At 39.4% G+C, this 19,771-nt stretch overlaps 1 protein-coding gene across 1 annotated transcript in view; it reads left to right on the forward strand.

Annotated features, from left to right (window-relative positions):
* The first annotated feature begins 829 nt into the window (after positions 1 to 829).
* The window catches only part of CREBRF (CREB3 regulatory factor), a 55,029-nt gene continuing 36,087 nt past the window's right edge, over positions 830 to 19,771 (forward strand). The window contains exons 1-2 of the mRNA XM_063086544.1: positions 830 to 927; positions 18,232 to 18,429. Coding sequence (XP_062942614.1) covers positions 18,421 to 18,429 — 9 coding nt within the window. The 5' untranslated portion in view covers positions 830 to 927; positions 18,232 to 18,420. The remainder of the gene's footprint in view (positions 928 to 18,231; positions 18,430 to 19,771) is intronic.

Here is a 19,771-nt window from a genome sequence, read left to right on the forward strand (position 1 = left end):
TTGGGAAAGTAACCTAACCCCTCTGAGCCTTAATTTCCCCTTCCGAAAAATGGGTATATTACTATTGCATGTGCATGTAGGGAGAACTAAGATAGTACACGATCAATAAACGATTGCTGTTAGGATTAGGAAGCACAAAAACCTCTCAGGACCATGTGCTACAAAGCCTTGTCTAGTAGCATTCTGTTTGCACAGTTGTGTACAGGTCTTCTCTCTTAAAGGTGCACAGTCTGACTGATCTCTATGTTTGCGGATCAATAAATATTAGTTTAGCTCATTAAATAACTAGTTGAATCAGTGAATGAATGAACGAGGGAAGTCTCAGTCTCTCAGTGAATTAAAACGTTCGGATGGGGAGGCCATTCATAAAATAGAACGTCGATACAATCCCCCTACTAATTCAGTTAACGTTTCCTTAGCCCCTTCAAAGTTTCAGTGAACTTAAACTGTAAAATGAGCATACAGACATTTCGTGCCTCACCGCCTGGTTCTGAGATGAGATAAAACGCTGGATACGAAAGCCTTTATATTTGAAAAGGAATAACCTTTTCAAAAGTGAGAGTGAGGTATAGTATCAGAAACGGCCCACGCCCACGCTGCAGCGGCAGGCGCCTATCACCGGCTCTGCTCTCTCTTCCTGGTTTTTCTCAGCAACCCGCCCCTCCGATGTCATGTGACAGGGGTGCCCGTCCGGGCAGAGCCCCTGACTGGCCGAGCTGCAGGTCGCCTCGCGATTGGCTGGTGGCCGGCGGGCCCCCACCTCCCTCCTCCTCCTCGCCGCGGCCCACGTGAGGGGGGCGAGTCACGCGATTTCCGGGAACCCGTCAGGAAGGACATAAACAAAACAAACCCGAGGCAGCATGGAGAGGGGCCGCGGCCCCTGCAGCGGAACCGGACACAGCCCCTAAGCCGCCCCCACACCCACAGGTGAGAGCTGCTGACCGCCGCCGGGAGCCCGCAGGGGCCTAGGTTGGCCGACCAGCCGAGCGGGGGGCGGAGGAGGGTGGCTGGCCTAGGAGGCAGCAGCGCCGGAGCTCTGGGCCCGGCCGGCGCGGGGCGGGGACCGGGACTAGGGCCCACTCTAGGGGCGCGCGGATTGAGGGCCGCCGCCTGCCGGTCACGGGGGCTCCGCTCCCCTCCCCCCTCCCCGGCTCGGGACGGTTACATAAAAGCGCGGGGCGGCGATAGACGGGACCTACGGGCGGGCAGCAGATTAGGTCGGGGGTGGGCAGCGCCGGGCGTCCCCCCTTGCCAGGCTGGCCGGCCCTTCACCGCTGCCTCCGAGCTAGGGGCCGCGGCTGCCGGCAACCGGCCTGTCAGAGAAGAGAGCGGGTGGGAGGGGCCCGGGAGGGGAGGCGAGGCTGGCGGGGGAGGAGGAGGAGAGAGAGGGGCGTGTGAGGAAGGGCCGGGGCCGCGGAGGTTGGTGCCGGGCTGGCAGGGAACAAGGAGGTGCGGGCTGAGGGTGGGGGCGGGGGTCCAGGCTGGGTGTCTCGGGGTAGCCGCTCCCCGTTGCGTCCCCGCCCCAGAGGCGACGGGCAAGAGGGGCCTCCCTCCCGGGATTTGTTTATATGTCTTCTCAAAGCAGCTTGAAGCGGCTCGGAGGCGGAACCTTTGGATCTGAGTGGCAGGCCGTGCCGTCCAATGGGGCAGGCGGACGGAGGCAGCCACACCAATAGGCGTGGGGGAGGCGGTGTCGCGGGGTTCCCCCAATTGGTTAGGCTGTGCGGGGGGTGGGCCGGGTGGAGCGGCCATGTTAGATGGGAGGGGACCAGTGGTGGTGGGTCACTGAGAGGGGAGGAGACAGGGCAAAGGGCGAGAGAGTCGGGCCGGGGGCGTTTCTGGTGTCCGAAGGCGAGTCAGTTCGGACCAGGAAGTAGCTCAGGGGAACCTGACCCCGACCCACCGCTCTCCTCACACGAGCAGAGGAGGCAGGGAAGTACCGAGGGCAGTCAAGCCTCCCCGGGGGTGGTTCTTGGGACTAGATGGAGCTCAGCCTCTGGAGTCTCCCTCTTTCTCGGCCCTACGCTTCTTGAGAAACTCGGCCGCCAAACCCTCCTTTAACCCAAGAAAACAAACCTTTCTGCTGTTTCTGAGCGAGCTTGAGCCTTAAGACTACCTTAAGGAGGTACTTGGTTAACTAGCGGTCTGAATTTCTGTACCAGGCCTCAAATAGAGGCAGCGAGGGGGAAGTTCTGCTTTCTGGATTTTGCGAAGAGAGAACCGGGACTAGAAAAGCCAAGAAAGTTGGGCACTGGGCGGGGTTTCCATTTTTTCATTAGGATTCCATTTAAAGATTAGGCCCCATGCTTGTCCTAGTCTTAGTAAGAATTTGTCCCCCTTGCTCATCTAAATTGGTAGCTCACGTAAATCAACTTCATGGGAAAACTGAGCCTTGAGAAAATTATTTAGCTTTGAAGGTTCTTTAGGACTTTGTCTTGCGAATGCCCTGCAGGTGAGAAATAGGATCAAAGCCTGACTTACTTCTTTTAAAAAAGCAGAAAATAAGACTTCTGTGAAAATCTTGTGATCTATGGTAAACTGGTTGTCACGTGATTGTACTTTTAAATATTTTCCCGTTTTCTTTTAATCTAAAATAGCTAGGAGATACACTAAAGGCAAAGGGGAAAGTGGTATTTGTAATTAGAAAATCACTTTTTTCACTTAATTGTATCGTGATTATTTTGGCATCATGTTGGCCTTGTTAAATGCCTAATTTAGGGTTAACATCAGTTTACAACCTGTGACTACATTGGTATTGTCAAGGGTACCAGGCTTTTGATGCATCTTTGGTTAAGCACTTAAGGGTAGGAACATGTCTTAGATATACCGTGCAGGAGCTATTCAAGAGTTGGCTGTACTTATTTAAAAATTTCCGTTATCCCCTATTTTGTTAACTGGAGAAAAATAATTGGTAAATAAACAATTTAACAGTTTTTGTATTACTTTGGCATGATTGACTCACAGTTCTGTTAAGAATGATATGTAGGAATATAATCCCTGATCATTTGATAGACTTTTCAGTTCTTAAGTATAACTTTTATAGTAAGTAAAATTATTAGTTTATTTTTTTTACTAGTTCTTATTTTATCAGTTAGTATTGTGTTGCTTTCTAAACCCCAGCCCTTTACAATGCCAAAATAAGTTAGAAAGGAGAAGTATAGCTAAAATTAAATGAAAACAAAACAAGAACTGTTTTGTTGATACCCAAAATACTTATTCAAGGCAGTTTTCGTTGTTGCATTGGTTGAAGTCAATTAGCGTTGTTTATTTAATTATTCTCTTATTCTAAGAATGGCAAATAGATCCAACAGAACTTATTTGGGTGTAATTATTTTATGTGACTGGTATAGCAGCTTTAGGGTTGTTATACTATCAACCATAAAAGAGGCTAAATACATCTAGAAGAGATTTTGGATACTCCACTTTACTAAGTCACTCTCTGTCACGGCGGGTAAAAAAAAAACTTTTATAGACAGTGCCCTACTGGTTAACTGGTTGCATGTGTGTGGATTCTAGGATGCCAGTGTAAGGAGTAAAGGAATAACTACTATGGTTTTTACTGATGGTTAACTAAATGCAAATGATAATGAGTGTACAATGAGTTTGTATGTTGATTCTGTTAATGTAGCACAGTTTTTAAAAGATTAAGAGAACTAATTCAATGTTTGCTTTTAAAGCTTAATTTTTAGTCAAGATTGACAATTGTGATTTTGAAAAGAACTAACAGAGGCTTGTTTTCATGTGGTTTGTACTTTAATGTTTTGGAGAAGAATTCATTTACTCTTTCACCATATTCAATAGCTTATTCCAGGGTAGATGAAGTCTTAAGAGTAGACATAAATTTGTCAGATCGTTGGTTCTGATTGTTCTAAGATGGGTCAACAAAACTATTTTCTTATACAGGATCAAATAGTAAACGTTTAGGCTTTGCGGGTCATAGAATCTCTGTCATAATTATGCAACTCTGCAATTTTTATCATGAAAACAGCCATAGAAAGTATGTTTGGGCTATATTTCAATAAAACTTTATTTACGAGAACAGGCTGTGCCTCCCTTTGGGCCCATGGCCATAGTTTGTCAACCCCTGTTGTAAGACATTAGTCACTGGGTTTTTAAGTACTTAGATGTTAAGCTATTACAGAATATATAAATATACACTTGGGTTAATATTTGGGAATCTTGCATGATACACTACACCAGCGGCGTTCGCAACTTGGGTTAATATTTGAACACTTGAAGAACACCTTGAAGAATTTTTAGTTCGAGAGCATATGGCAACATTACATTGTATATTTTTACTTCATTTACGTATACAGATACTCCTAGACTTACAATGTGGTCACCTCTCGATTAACCTATTGTAGGTTATCATAAGTCAAAATGTCATTAAGTCAAAAATGTATTTAATACCCTGATAAACCCATCATAAAGTTGAAAAGTCATAAGTCAAACCATTAAGTCGGGAACCATCTGTAGATGTTATCCCGAAAAGCTGTTTAAAGCAAATACTGGTATGTCTTATTTATTTTAGAGATGCATTCTGATTGAAAAAACTTTGGCTGTAAGATACAGTACCTAACAACCTTAATATATTCAGGGTATGGTTCTATTGAGGTTTAGAAGTGCAGTTAACATATCTCTCGTAACTGTGTACAGCTGTTTCAAGATATTAGTCAAGTGAATAGTCAACACATGTAGTGCTTATATTCAAATATATCATACAGCAATTTAGAAGCCATATTGATTGTGCCATTGCCCGAAATGTTTGTAGGATTACCTAAATAGGGTAGGATGCTTTTTCAAGGCTCAAAAAGATACAGGTTGCTTCCCCTCTCCTTCCGTGGAAAATGTCAAGTGGTGCTAAATGTCCAGTGAAGCAAAGATGCCTTAATCTGAAAATATTACACAGGCAAATACTTAATTTTTTCATCAGTAGCTTTTGCTTTGTTTTTATGTACTATTTTGCCATTTTTGTTGGCTTGAACCATTTCAATTGGAAACATAAAAGTTTAGAAAAGAGGATATATTGACCATTTTGAACTGAAAAGCATCATGTTGCCTGTAGCCTTGTTTCTAGTTCCAGCTAGCCTATTTATCATTCGGCTGGATGACTATGGGTAATGTCAGTTTAGTAATTTGTAATGGTAGGAATTAATGATATGTTTCATCTCATAGGGAGTTATTGGGAAATTTTTAGTTGTGTTCTCAAGCTTTTGTACTTTGCATATGCTAATATTTCAGGCTGCTTGGAACCACCTCTCAAATCTGAATTTGATTTTCTTTCTCTTGGCTTCACTGCTTTCTTAGTTTATCTTTATTAGCATTTGCCCCACTTTGCAGTATTTGTCTTCCCGTTAAACTGTGAGCTCCTTGAGTTCAGAGTCTATCTTTTATTTCTGTATACTCACTGTGCCTGACACCGTGCCTGACACCAAGTGCATTGCTAAGAACTGCGTATCTGGAAGGTAATAAAGTCTACTATTAGTAGAGATGTTGGACTTTTTTTAGTTGGAAGACAAGAATTAATCACCATCTGTTCAAACAAAGAGTTCTAAAATTGATCCTTTTTTAAAAAAGAAAGTTTGTAGAGAAGTTATTTTGATGATATCTAAAAATCTTTTTAACTCTTTTGTTTTTAGATAAAATCCATTAGTTTGATTTGTTGAATACCTCCTAAGTACAAATAAAGAGTTGTGCCTTGTTCTTTGGATTTGTCATTAAGTCTTGGACCACTTGATTTCTAGGTGTTTGGTAAATGTGAATTGAACCTCTTATTTCTTGTAAGTTTAGAATAATTGTTCAATTGTATAGCAGGGTCTCTCTTTGCTGTAAAATCATTCTTGCTGATAAGTCTGATTCACCCTGTGGGGTAGGCTAAACTTGGAGAGAGTTTAATGGGGGCACTGTAGTGGTACTTTGACTACTGTGCCATTCGGTTCTAGCACCAGGCAAGCCTTATATGTCTTTTCACCAATTCACAACCTTCTTCCAAAATCTATATTGGAACTCTCTTCCCTGAACAGCTTTCTAAACAGCTCTCTACTAATTCCCAGCAACTCTAATCATCCCATTGTTCTGTCCCTTCAACGCCAATACCTTTTGTTACAAAACCATGTTTTTCCTTATTTATCTTTGGGTATTATTGGCTTTGATGATTTCCCATGAAAGCCTCATGAACTTGATTTCTTGTCCTCCAGTTTTCTTCATATTCTTGTTGTACACTTATTTTCTTAAGTAATGTTTTGTCTTTGAGGGTTAAAGGTACTCCTTTTATTCTACAAAAGTTCCTTTTTTGACTGCTTCACACCATTCCTGATAGAATTGACTTCTTCTCTATTATAGGTTTGTCATTCACCAAGAAATTTAAAGCATTACAAAAATAAAACTTTAAAAAGTTTTAATCAATCCTTGATGGTATGGGGAGGAATTAGGAGTAGGGTGGATGTACTTTCGTTCAAAAGATTTACTGTAGAATTCCGTAAAACAGCAAGGCTTCTAGCATCTTACTTCTGTTGTATAAAACGAGATGTAGTTGTAAGGTTTCTTGAACTGCTTACTATTGAATCCTCTATTGGAGTTGCCCATAAGGGCCGAGCCCGTGGCGCACTCAGGAGTTGCCCATAGACTAGGAGAGGAGACAGACATTGCAGTGCAATGTTATGATAATATATTAAAACAAACTCTTCTTAGTATGAAAGAGAGACTGCTAACTCTGCCTGGAAAAGTTGGAGAAGCATCACAGAAAAGGTGCCATTTGAACTGGGTTTTTTATTTTCATTTTTTTGCAACTGGCTGGTATGGGTATCTGAACTCGTGACCCTGGTGCTACAAGGCTGTGCTCCAACCAGCTGAGCTAACAGGCCATGAACGGGGTTTTGAAGAAAAGTGAATGAAGCATCCTAGTTGAGTAGAGGAGACGTAAAAGGTATATGTGATGTGTACGGTGGGGTTGGGTATGAGAAGGCATGAGCTAAGGCAGAGGTGGTAGTGGTGAGGGAATGAAAGAGGAGGAAACTGATTTGTAGGATTTAGGAGGAAAGAACTTTTTTTGCTTTTGCCTTTTCCTCTTAATCCCTTGGGCCTGCTCTACATTATCAGGTCTTTTTTCTCTGTAGCTCTGACTTTGGTTGGTTGGTCTCTTCCCTCAATTTTTAGATTTTCTTTTAGTTTCCAGTCAAGGTCTGTCCCACTTCCTTTCTCCTTTCTTCTAATCTGTCCCCATACCAAGGTAACTTTGATTCTGACCCTTATGTGTCCCTAGCCTTTATTTTACTTCCCTCCCTTCCTTTATTCCTTCTGGGTTTCTCTTTGACCCTTACTTTTCCTTTTTATTTTGCTTTACTTAAAAACAAAACGAATTCCACACTGTCTGCTTATTTTGCATATGAATAGCAATATATGTTTATGAGTTGATTCCCTTTTAGGAAATCTTCTAATATCACCTAGTCTTTGATACCTGCATACTAATTATTCATTGCTATGAATTTCTTTTTATAAAGCGTTTCCTTTTTTTCAAAGATGCTGCTTCTCATAGGCTACAGTGCAGAATGTGCCGTGTTTTCTACTTCCTGGGCACCTTAAAATTGTTCTATAACATCCAATTCAAATCTCACCTTTTCCTGAAGCTTTCCCAAATTTTCCCAGGTCAAGTTGGTAGTATTCTTTTCTGTAGTTTTCTTTTTTAAAAAGATGACGGGTAAGGGGATCTTAACCCTTGACTTGGTGTTGTCAGCACCACACTCTCCTAACCAGCCATCCCTATATAGGGATCCAAACCTGTGGCCTTGGTGTTATCAACACCACACTCTCCCAAGTGAGCCATGGGCTGGCCCTTTTCTGTCGTTTTCTAATATTTTCTAAATACTTCTTTTTAAAAATCAACTTTATTGAGGTATAATTTACATAAAAGAAAATTCACCCAATTTTGAGTTTTGACATATATATATGCTGTCATCCATCCACTGCTACAGCTGTATCTAGAACATTTCTGTCACTGCAGAAAGTTGCCTCATGCTCCTTTGCAGCCAGTCCTCCTCCCCTTACCTCTGCCCCCAGTCACTGATTTGGCTTATATCACTATGGTTTTATTTTCTCTGGAATTTTATATAAATGTAATCATAAAATGTGTTGTCTTTTGAATTTGGCTTCTTTTATTTAACATAATGCTTTTGAGATATATATGTTTTTATATGTTTATATATATGTATTTATAACTGTATATCAGTTGAGTCCTTGTTATTGTATGGATGTACCACAATTTGTTTATCAATTTACTAGTTGATGGACATTTGTGTTGTGTCCGGATTTTAGGCTATTATGAATAAAGCTGCAATAAACATTGATGGACAGGTCTTTTAAATACCTCTTAACACTACCTTTTATTTGGAGGCCAAGTTGCAGAGCTGTTAAGAGTGAAAACCCTGGAGTTAGCTAGCTTTTTGCTAGCTCAGTGGTTTTGAGCATCTCTCAGCTTAGATTCGCTATCTGTAAAATGGAGAGCACAGGCCACTTTATAGGGGATAACTCTCACTTAAGTTCAAATGATCATCCTACTGAGAATATTGTACCCAATGTCGTCAGATCTGATTTTTATTTTTTCTCGAGAGTGGTGTTAGATATCAGGAATCAGAAGTTTTACACAAAATTTACAAATTAAGTGCTGACAGTTAAAATTTAAAATATTAAAAACAGTAATGTGTGGGCTGAAGAAAACTGTTCTGTGGGCATTGATTTTTGGCTGCTATCCAGTTTGAGACCTCTGCTTTCAATCCTCAGTTAACTTTGTCTTCTGTTTTGAAATATATATACATACTGATAGTAGAGATTACTTACTAGGTCCTTGTTACCTTTGTTTTATAGCTCAGTATATTAACTTGCTGGTTGTCTAAACTACAAAGTTAAAAACTAACAAATTACTGTAAATGAATTTTATTCTTTCCTCTGAAGGGATATTAAGAATACTGAGTCTGATGGAGGGGGGCAACCAGATTCTGGTTACTCTTTGTACTTCTCTGATAACTGCTGATTATATTCAATGCTGTTTTCTCAGCAGTTGTAATAGTGTGCCTCCCTTGTTTCAGTTACTGAACCTTTTTGAGATAAGTGTGGCAAACATTAGACCACACCTCTGTGTGTCTTCTTATTAGAAACTATGGAAGGGATTATGGATATACATATAAATTTTATATAAGTTCATACCCTCAAGTTGCCCAGAATCTATGGTGAAACTAGCCGTAAAAAAAGTGATAAATTATATGTAATTGTTTGAACAATAAGAGCAATAATCTTTCTGCAGAAGCCCTTTCCCTTTGTAATTTATCAACCAATTTTTTATTGTGTGTATAAAGATGACTGGTTTCCAGCTTTATGAATTATTTTTTGAATCCAAAGATTCTTTTGCTGATTAAAACAGCATAATTAACATTCACTCTCATAAAGCTAAGGGCAAGGGTGCTAAACGACTGACTTGTGTTGCTGGAGTATCCCTTATTCACTCTTGTTCCAGGCAGCTGGGTTTTGGTGATAATTAAGTTCAGAATTTAGATAACCTAGGATTCTGATTTGAGTTTGGGTTTATACCTTTATAGTAGCAACATCCCAGGAGCATCATATACCAAGGAAATAATCCTAGCATTAAAATAACCCCTATTTATTGAGGATCTGTTTTGTGCAAGGGTTAGGTACTTTACATATTATCATGGCTCACAATATCTCTGCAAAGTAAGAGGGGGAATTCTTGTGTTAACACATAAAAGAAGGCAGGTGAGAATCTGGAATGAAATTCCAAATATTCAGCTATGAAGCAGAATCTATTATCTAGAGTTTGCTTCTCATAGATCAAGTCATTTAGGGGTATTAGAGCCAAAGAATTACTCAGCCTTTCTCAGTGTTGAATGAGATGACTGCAAAACCATATTCAAAGTCTCTTTGTAGCCCTGTGTCCATAAACTCCATACCAGCTATTGCATAATCTTATGCTGGTGTTATAGTCTGTTTCACCAGTAGGAAGGAATTTGAAGAGAATTTGAAAATTGTCTGTAGTATATGCTCATGCCACTTTTGAAAAAGTGTCAAATCTGAGAAAGGAGGGAGGAAACAATTTTGAAGAGCGCAGATCCCTGATATCAGGAGCACCAAAGTTGTTAGGGTGTGTCCAGAGTGTCCAGTGATGGATGTTTTACTGGAATCTTGCTGTATGTTCAAGTGTGTTCTTGCTTGCACCACTGTTGTTTTTATTCTGCTGACTTTAATTGTATGGTTCCCTTTGCACATTCTGTAGATTTCTATGAAACAGCTCAAAAACCAAGTGATCCTTTTAACACTCAAATCTTTAATATACTAATAAAATATTTTGTCTTAATTAAAAATATGGTGTGTATGTCTTTGTGAGAGAGTGAAAGAACAGTGTAACATATATCAGTCCAGAGTCTGGATTCAGTTGATTTAAATAATTTTTAATCCTACTTCTCCCCTCTCCACCCTAGACAAGAATTATCTCAGGTCTTTAACATGGACTTAAATTCAAACAGCACTCTTCCTGGCAATTAAAAAAAAATTTAGTACAATTTTTAGTGTTTTTACTATAGGATATTACAGTAGTTCAAGACTCAAATTAACAAACTACTGTAAGAAACTTTGGAGCACATAAAAGATGCTCAATAAATATGTATTGTATGGCTGACTTCTTTGTATATGAAGAGTGTTGTACCTCTGAGTCCTTATCCAGAAGGTGTGAGGAGATTTCGCATTTATTGTCAGCTAACTTGTTGTCTGGACAAGGCATTGCTTTTGCACTGTAGTGAAATAGACATGTGATATGATGGTCATTCTCAGTCATTTTACAATCTGGTAGTAGAAACAAGGGGTTGGGGAGGAGAAAGAGGAAAAATTTTGGGAGCAAAGACACGAAAGCCAGAATCTCACTGCTGGAGATCCTTGGGTAGAGTGAAATATGATTGTAAGTGCCTCAAGGATTTGGGGAAATGGTAAGATCAGTCTAATACTAGCATTTATTTATAAAAGTAGTAGAAGATGGGGTTGCAAAATAGTTTCACTGTGTCTGAGTATTTTGGACGTTATCCAAGAGATATTTGGGAGTTGCTGAAAACTTATGAGCACAGCGCTAATATGATGTGATTGGTTAGGGAGAATAATTTTAAAGTGGGACGTAAGAGCTGAGGATGGGGAGAGGCTGGAGACAGGAGGACTGTAGGGCAGATATTGCAATAGTAAATATAAGATGATGAGGGCTAAGTAAGGGTTGAGAAAGTAGAAAGGGCAAAGTCAGATGGATTTGTGCTTAGTACAAGGTAAGTGGTCAGTATATCTTTGCTGAAGAGAATTTGTATAAGTTAATAAAGCAAGTGGAGAGGAGGAAGAAAAGAGTCAAGACTGAGATCAGCCTTCTATGCCTGAATGTCAGAGAGTGATGGTACTTTTGATACAAAAGGAATGTTTGGATAGGGAGGTGGCATGTTGTGTCTGAAGTGATAGGATGCGAGCGTGAGATATCCTGATCTCAGATGGTAGGACTCAGGCACATGCATGTTTAGGCTGAAGATGTAGATTTGGGAGTCCTTTAGACATGCTTTTTGAGGCACTGAGAATAGAGATAATGTCTGTGATGACAGGTTTTCTCAGAGGCATCTGTTTACTGAATGACCTCGGAAAAATCTCTTATCCTTACTGAACTTTTTAAAAATTAATGTAAGAAAGATTTGGACAGGGGGTGGGGGACAGTGATGATCCCAATATATACCCAGACTACTTCACCAAGATATTTTATCCAAATACTGGCCCTTTTAACTTCACCAAGTTGTATTATCAAGTGACAGGGTAGGGCTGGCCAGTTAGCTCAGTTGGTTAGAGCGCAGCCTTGTAACACCAAGGTCAAGGGTTCATTTCCCCATACTGGCCAGCCACCAAAAAATAAAAATAAAAAATGACAGGGTATAGCAATGTGCTTTGTGATCTGTAAACAGCTACACAAATGTAAATTGTGAATATTTTCAGTGGTAACCCAGGGTGGCTGAGGTTAGAAGTGCATTCTCTGGTTCTATCTAAAACTGTTGCATGCTCTTATTCTTGTGCTCTGAATGACTTAATTGGAAGATAGCAAGGTTTCAGAGAGATTCCAGTATCTTGTAGTTGATAGTTTTGAGAAATAAAAAGTAGCCCTTCCAATGTTCAACTCAGATTGATCCAGAGGCCAGCTTTAATGGTCATTTTTATTGGTTCCCAAAGGGCTTTAACTAAGCTCCCATATGTTGTCTTTGTAGCCCAAAGATTAAAGTAGGGCAGAAACCTTTGGAAAGGAATTGAACAAAATTCAAACTGAGATGTCCTGTGTCTTCCTCCAAGACTGCATTCCACTTTTTAAAAATTTATTATCTTCTCTTAATTTCTTAGGATTCTCAGTAAAATGTGGTTTTAGTTATTTCTTTTAATTAAATTTTTTGTAGTAAACCTAATTCAACCTCCATATTTTTAAAACTCTTTGAATGCAAGGATAAAAGAAGATTGCTGGACTGACCAGGATAATGAGTTTGTAAGGTGGTATGGCAGAAGGATCAAAGGTGTTTATGAGGTCACGATACAATACATACTGCTTTGGCTAGGGAAGTGATCTTTTCTCACCTAGTCTGTGGGAAAAGATACGTCTTCTCCATCTTTACTCTCCTCTTTCCCCTGTCTTCCATTTTTAAAGACTAGCAGCAGCAAGATTTGTAATATAAATAATGTGGGTCTTTTGCTAATAATTCTTTACATAAACTATAACCATCTAGTTTTGAGATTACCTGTCTTTCTAAATTTTGGCATCTAGAGAATTGCTATTGAAGGGTCAAGTAGAGTGATTTGCCTGCAGTTGTGTTTACAAGATTCATATTATATAATAAAGGGGGAACCTGACTCCCCCTTCCCCCAATGTGTTCCTTGCATAGGCAGCCTCTGCTTCCTCAGTGGTTTGGAGATTTGGGGGTCTCTGATTTCTGCTGTACCATGAAATAGTAAGCATCTGGAGAACTGTTTAGTTCAATGCTTACAGAGTAGAGTAGTTTTCAGAAGGAAAAGAATTGTTGAGTGAAACATATGAAGTATGGGAGGATGGATGGAATGTGTGGCAGATGGGTCCTAGTTTGCTAAAGAGGTTGGACAAACTGATAAGCTGTCAAACAGGAGCATCCCATGGGGTATGAGCATTGTATAACCTTTTAAATAACTAAATGAGTTACTCTCCCTGTCCCCTCCCCTCCCTCCCCCTCCCTCCCCCTCCCCTCCCTCCCCCTCCCTCCCCCTCCCCTCCCTCCCCCTCCCCTCCCCTCCCTCCCCCTCCCCTCCCCTCCCTCCCCCTCCCCTCCCCTCCCTCCCCCTCCCCCTCCCCTGAGGATTAAGCCTTAGGAGAAATAATTTATTTAAATTAGGGTGAGGACAGTTCCGACTTCTTAGGAATGTGGCTTTGATACAGTCTAACGACAACAGAGAGAGGACCAAGACCTCTGACCATGTGAAAGAAATGATGAGCATGAACCAGCAAAGATTAGGAAAGATCAAAATAAACCATGGTATATGGATTTATGTAACAGTATAAATGTATTAGCATTTCTTACTTAAAAACTTTTAAAAAGATTGTGGTAAGATATATATATAATTTACTGTTTTAACCATTTTTAAGTGTACAATTCAGTGGTGTTAAGTACATAGATAATGTTGTATAAACCATCACCACTATCTGTTTCCAGAATATTTTCATCATCTCAAACAGAAACTCTGTACCCATTAAATAATAACTCTTCCAGCCCATTAACCTCTATTCTACCTTCTGTCTCTACGAATTTGTGTTCTAGACACTTTATGTAAGTGGAATCACTCCCTTTTTTATGGCTGAATAATATTCCATTATGTATATATACTGTATTTTGCTTGTCCTTTCATCTGTTGATAGTCCCTTGTTTTGTTTTCACCTTTTGGCTATTGTGAATGATGCTGCTGTGGACATGGGTGTACACATATCTATCTGAGTCCCTACTTTTGATTCTTCTGGATATATATGGTATTGCTGGGTCATATGGTAATTCTGTGTAGCTTTTTGAGGAACTGCCAAACTGTTTCCCACACCAACTGCATCATTTTACATCACCACCAGCAATGCACAAGGGTTTTGATTTCTGTATATCCTTGTCGACACTTGTTATTTTCCATTTTTTGGATAATAGCCATCCCAATGGGTATGTTGGAAATTTTTTAACATCTACTCTGATGAATGTTGGGTGACTCAGAAGAGCTACTTACCATTGTGAGGACCAGTTCCCTTAAGTTACTAAAAGTGGGTAGTCGTCTAAAACCACTGTCATTTTAAAGGAGCAACAGGGATTCTGGCCATCATATACAATATCAGCTTATTCATAAGGTATTTTCATTTATAAAAAGGTTTATGTTCCTTGGTGTGAACTTTTTTCTTCTTACGTAGACTCAGGAATCAGTTGAAAACCTCGGATTCAGAAGGGGCACAATTTGGAGCTCTTGGATATGTGTAAGCTGCCTGAGGCACACAGTCAGCTCTTGGGTTTGGCTTTTAAAGTTATGATTATTGGTTTCTGCAGTCCTATGGATGACCTTTTGTAAGAAGTCCTTTGACTGTACCTATCATCTTACTTTACCTTTCACCTTGCTTAATATACATGGTAAACCTTGACATATGTTAAAACAGAACCCAAAAAACCTAGGGTAGAACCTGCTAGAAAGGGCTGTGAAAGAAATAAAAGCTATGACTGTCTTCAGGTGTTGCAGTTGTTGCTCAAAAATCAATCATTTGCCTCTCCTCATTGCTTCAGTGAGCTAGCTAGTTCTCTTGTTACAGTATTGTCCTGTGCCTGTCTAGGAGCTGTTGTTGAATTTTTAAATTTATTTATTTTATTTTATATTGTTGTTGAATATTTTTGAATGAGCCCAGGTAGAGAAAAATCTGTTCGTAAATATTATTTCTGATGGACCACAGTCCTTTTTCCCTTGAAAAACCCACAAAACTGTGTTGGGAACTGGTGAATCAGTGTTGTGAATAAACGGAAGTAACAACTAGAGGAATTCAGTTTTTCCTTTCTTTTTTTGTTTGTTCGTTTGTTTTCTGGCAGAAACACTAGTCTTGAGGGGTAGGCTTGAGGCCAGGGTGGAAGATTTTATGATCAAAATCTTTGATCAAGTTTGAGAAATGGTCTCTGCTATATTCACCTGTTAGTAATTTATAATGCACATTAGCACCTTAAAGTTTCCATGAAGTCCTGCAGTAAAGGCAGTATATAGTTTTGTTTAATGTGGTGTTTTCCAGACTTCACAATCCTTTCATTGAGTAACCGTTTAACATTCCTTGGAACAGATATTCCTCAGGTCACACGGGGAAATTAGGCCATTGCTTTTGATGTATTTTAGTATCAAAATGTGAGTTTTGAGTAAAATGTGGATATTCTTGAGCCCAAAGAAGTGTGAAGGCATCCTGAAAAACGAGTTGTTGCACCTTCTTCCTCAGTTTTATTCTGCCATCTAAGCATTAATGGACCCTTTGTATATGGCTCCCTGCTATAGTATATATACAGTTTTGGAACAGTGTATCATGGAAGGTGCTATGTAGTGGTAACTACTGTGGAACCCTTTATTCTTTTTTTCTCTTCCACTTTGGGGTGGGTAATTTTGTTCTTTGTGGTTGTTTCACAATAAACATTTGGAACAGCACTAAGCACTTCTGGAAAATGGGTTGAAAATGGGGATAAGGATAGTTTGTTGTGAATTTGGGTCATTAGTTTTAGAGACTGGGAGAGTTTATCGCTGAAAAGTGATCCACTGCTTTGGAGTAGAATTGGCCCTTACCCCATCCTATTTGCTGCTACTTGAGAGACTAGGAGAAGCAACTAAGGACCTTCAACACCCAGGTGAATGAGCTTAACCCTTTACTTGGTGGATACTCCCTCTTTGGGAATTGGTGTCTTTAAAACATTTAGCCTTGCAGGCAATAGCTGTCACAGATGTTGAGTTTCTGAACTGGGACAAAGAATGCATTGGCAAAATATAACCATTGATAATAATCACCTTTCCAGATTTATTTTATTATTACATCCTAATGTAATATCTCATTCAGTTCTCGTAACATCCCTATTACATAGTTAAGGGAGAAATAATTCTTATTCCTCAGATTGGAAAGTGTAAGGCATAAATGTAAGCAACTTTTTCTAACTCATAAGGCTGTTTAGTTTTAATTACAGAATCAAAACTGGAATCCATTTCTCCTATCTCCCAAACAATTGCTCTATTTGCTAACTGCATTAACTGAGTTTGTTTTGATGTGTTTAAGTAAAATTTTAAATAAATACTTGTATTTTTATGGAAGTTTTATTAGCCAGGAGAAAGTAGTATTGTCTTTTTTTCTAGAGATGAGAAAAATGAGGCTTAGAAATATGCTTTTACCCAATGTAGTATAGTTTGTAAGTGAGAGCTGTGACTACAACTTAGCCCTTTTTTGTCCAGTGTTTCCCTGATAAACCATACTATTGGTAGATAGTATCTTTAGTAGATGCCAGTAAGGATATGTTGAATAGAACTCACTCTCTTCCTGAGTCTTCAATCCTAATGCTAGTAAGGGTAAGTTTTCAGGTTTTAGAGAGTATCAAACTTTTCTCCCAGATCCAGTTTATAGATCAGGATTAGACTGGTCCACTTTGTGGAATGCATGGCTTGAATTAGATGCCTTTTCTGGGCCCAGATGATAGGTTTAGAAAAGGTGACTGACTGTCAGGAATCAGGGGAAGAGTTAGGACTAAGACTACGTACCAGTACAGTAGTCTTAGCAAGACTTAGCAAGAACTGGCCTTTGGGCCGGGCAGGGCTCAATCCACTTAGACTGTAGCACTGGATCAAAAAGCATACTTAATTCTGTTTCTAGGCCTGGGTTGGCCACTTGACAGTGTTTCCTGGGCTAGACCAGTGAAGTGGGAGTGAGAGCCTACTGGAGGGGAGAGCCACTCAAAGATCCAGGAAATACAAATTATAGTCAAGTTATTAATCTAATTAAGTAGAACAGTTATTGAGTCTTTTGTTGACTGTTATTTGTTCAGTAAGAAGTCTTTGAAATTGAAATAATGTACCACTCTAATCTTCTAATCCAAAGAGTGTGCTAACTGCAGAGGGCAGTTCAGTTTAAATTGGTTCTTTACATCAATTTAAGAAATGATGCTGCATCTAGATTGAATGAGAGCAAGGTTAGGGCAGTGGTTTGCAAACTTTAGGGAGGGTCAGAATCACCTGGAGGGATTATTAAAACACATTGTTGGGTCCCACTTCTAGAGTTTCTGTTTTAGTAGGTTGGGGCTGAGGTCCAAAATTTTGTATTTCTAACAGATTTCCAGGGGGTTGCTGATGTTGATGCTGCTGATCCTGGGATCACCCTTTGAGAACCACTGATGTAGGACAAGAGGATAAGTGGGTATAGCTGTTTAGTTCCTCCTGATTAAGGTCTTCACACAGAGGAGAGAAGGGAACTAACATATAAGCCTCTACCCGATGAAGACCCTGTGCCAGATGATTTGCAATCATTCTTTAACTTAACCCTCGAAACCAGTCTTCAAAGTAGTCCATATTCCCATTTTTCCTCTGAACATACACCTTTTAAAAGTTTGCTGGAATGATTCTTTCTTCAAGGACAGCTTTTACTTATACCTCAAAGAATAACATTGTTATATACCATTACAATGGTATATACCATTACAATGGTTATATACCATACAATGTTATATAACATTGCAAATGCAATTTTATTTAATGTAGAAGATTTGTTAAGTTCCATTGCTGACTAGGTATTAATATATTCATTACTCTTCCTGTAGATTTATGAGATATAAAATTTAGATTAATTTAGCAGTGTTTATTATACAATAGATAGAATTAAATGTTGAGACATGTTTTCTCATAAAAAACATAAAGTAAATGAGAGCTTGACTTTAAGATTAAGTACAATACAACTTTCAGATCACTGGAAAGATGAGCCCGTGTTAATTTTGTCAGGGTGGTTTTTAAAAACTATTTCCAATTGGTTATTGACCAACTCTATTTTAGAAACAAACAAGTGGAGGAATTCTTGAAAATGCAACCACAGAATTTACTGGCTTAAAGTACTATATTCTTTGTTAATGTTTTTGAAAGCTCAAAGTGTTTTTAATGGAGCTCAGTGAAGTTACTTTGTATTGACAGAATCGCACAGACCTATTAAAAAAAGAAAAACAGTGATTTAAGCAGTTGAATTGAAGGCATTCTGGGAAAACCTGCTGTTTATTGTGAAAATCATCGTTGATCTTGGAATTAAAAGTAAAGCTGGAAAGGAATTTACAAACAAGAAAAAAAAGAAGTTTTGAATCGGACTCACAGGATCTGGGCTTGGAAATGCCTCAGGTAAATCATTCAGAGTAGGTGCAAAGTTTTATATTTTCCCACTGCAGAAAGTCAGAACCATTGGTTCTGTAAGTCCTCTGAACCTTAACACCTCTTGACATACTACCTTTTTTGCGGGAGGGGGGAGGTGGGTACGGTGGGGGTGGTGCAAGCAGCTGGATGGTATGAGGATCCAAACCCTCAACCTTGGTGTTGCAACACCACACTCTTAACCAACTGAGCTAACTGGCCAGCTCCACATATTACCTTTTTAAGACATCTTATTTCTGGTCTCAGCTAGTTTTGTGTATGCGTTCTTCCTGTCATCTTCTATTTCTTCTTTGTTACAGCTTTGAAGTTTAATAAGCATAATTAATACAGGCAGCAGGTTAGAAGGTAGACAGATCTGCTTTATGAGGGCTAAACCAGCCCTGCTAAAAGTTAATCTGCCATAGAAATCCATTTCCATCTCCTCTGTCATGCCTTCCATTTATGCCAGTTGAGTTTAGAAGTAGTAAAGAGGAAATGGTGAGGGACTTCAACTTCTCTCTTTCTTTCTCTAATACACACCCCCCACATATCCATGTATGTGTGTGTGTGTATAAATGCACCTCACAAAAAACATGTCTAAGAATGTTTATATCTGTTTATATTATAGCATCTACTTTGAATTGATCAGTTTTGGTTTGAGGCAATCACTGAAACAATAAATGAAACCCTATTAGTCCCCATTCCCCTTAAGTTGTTTTATGTGGGTCCATACATTGAGCACAGGGAATCAAAAACTTGCCGGGACTGTCTGGTGACTCAGGGAGGTAGCTAGCAGAGGCAAAGAAAGGAGACTTGCCAACTGGTATTAAAAAGACCAGAGTATACCCTTTTAGAGTTTTTGCCCATTCAAGGTTTAGTTTGCTATTTATTGAATACTTGAGTTTAGGGCTATAAAACTTTTCTCAAGCTAAATTTTTCTAGGAAAAAAGGTCCTGCAGGCATTGGAAGGGTTGGGGGAAAATAATAGGAAAAAAATAAATGGGATCAGAAGTACAAATGAAGAAAAATGTGATTGAGAGTATGTAAAAAGGACAGTTTGTGGTAAGTAGAAGGTATATGAGGAGAAAACGTAAACAAATAGACCTTTTTTTTTTGTGGCTGCAACACACTGAGCTAACAGGCCAGCCCAACTAATGTTATTTTTAAAAATTTTTGCATAAACTCACAGAAAAAGAACAAAAAGGAAAAGAGAACATTTCTATTCTTTCTCCTTCTTTCATCCAAGTTTGATTTCATAGTATGGCCGTTCTATTATTTGAGCCACTTTAGGAGTGTGGTCCCTGACTTGATTCTGGAGTGATTTGTGTAGATG

Source organism: Cynocephalus volans, chromosome 2, assembly GCF_027409185.1.
Source record: "Cynocephalus volans isolate mCynVol1 chromosome 2, mCynVol1.pri, whole genome shotgun sequence".
NCBI lineage: Eukaryota > Metazoa > Chordata > Mammalia > Dermoptera > Cynocephalidae > Cynocephalus > Cynocephalus volans.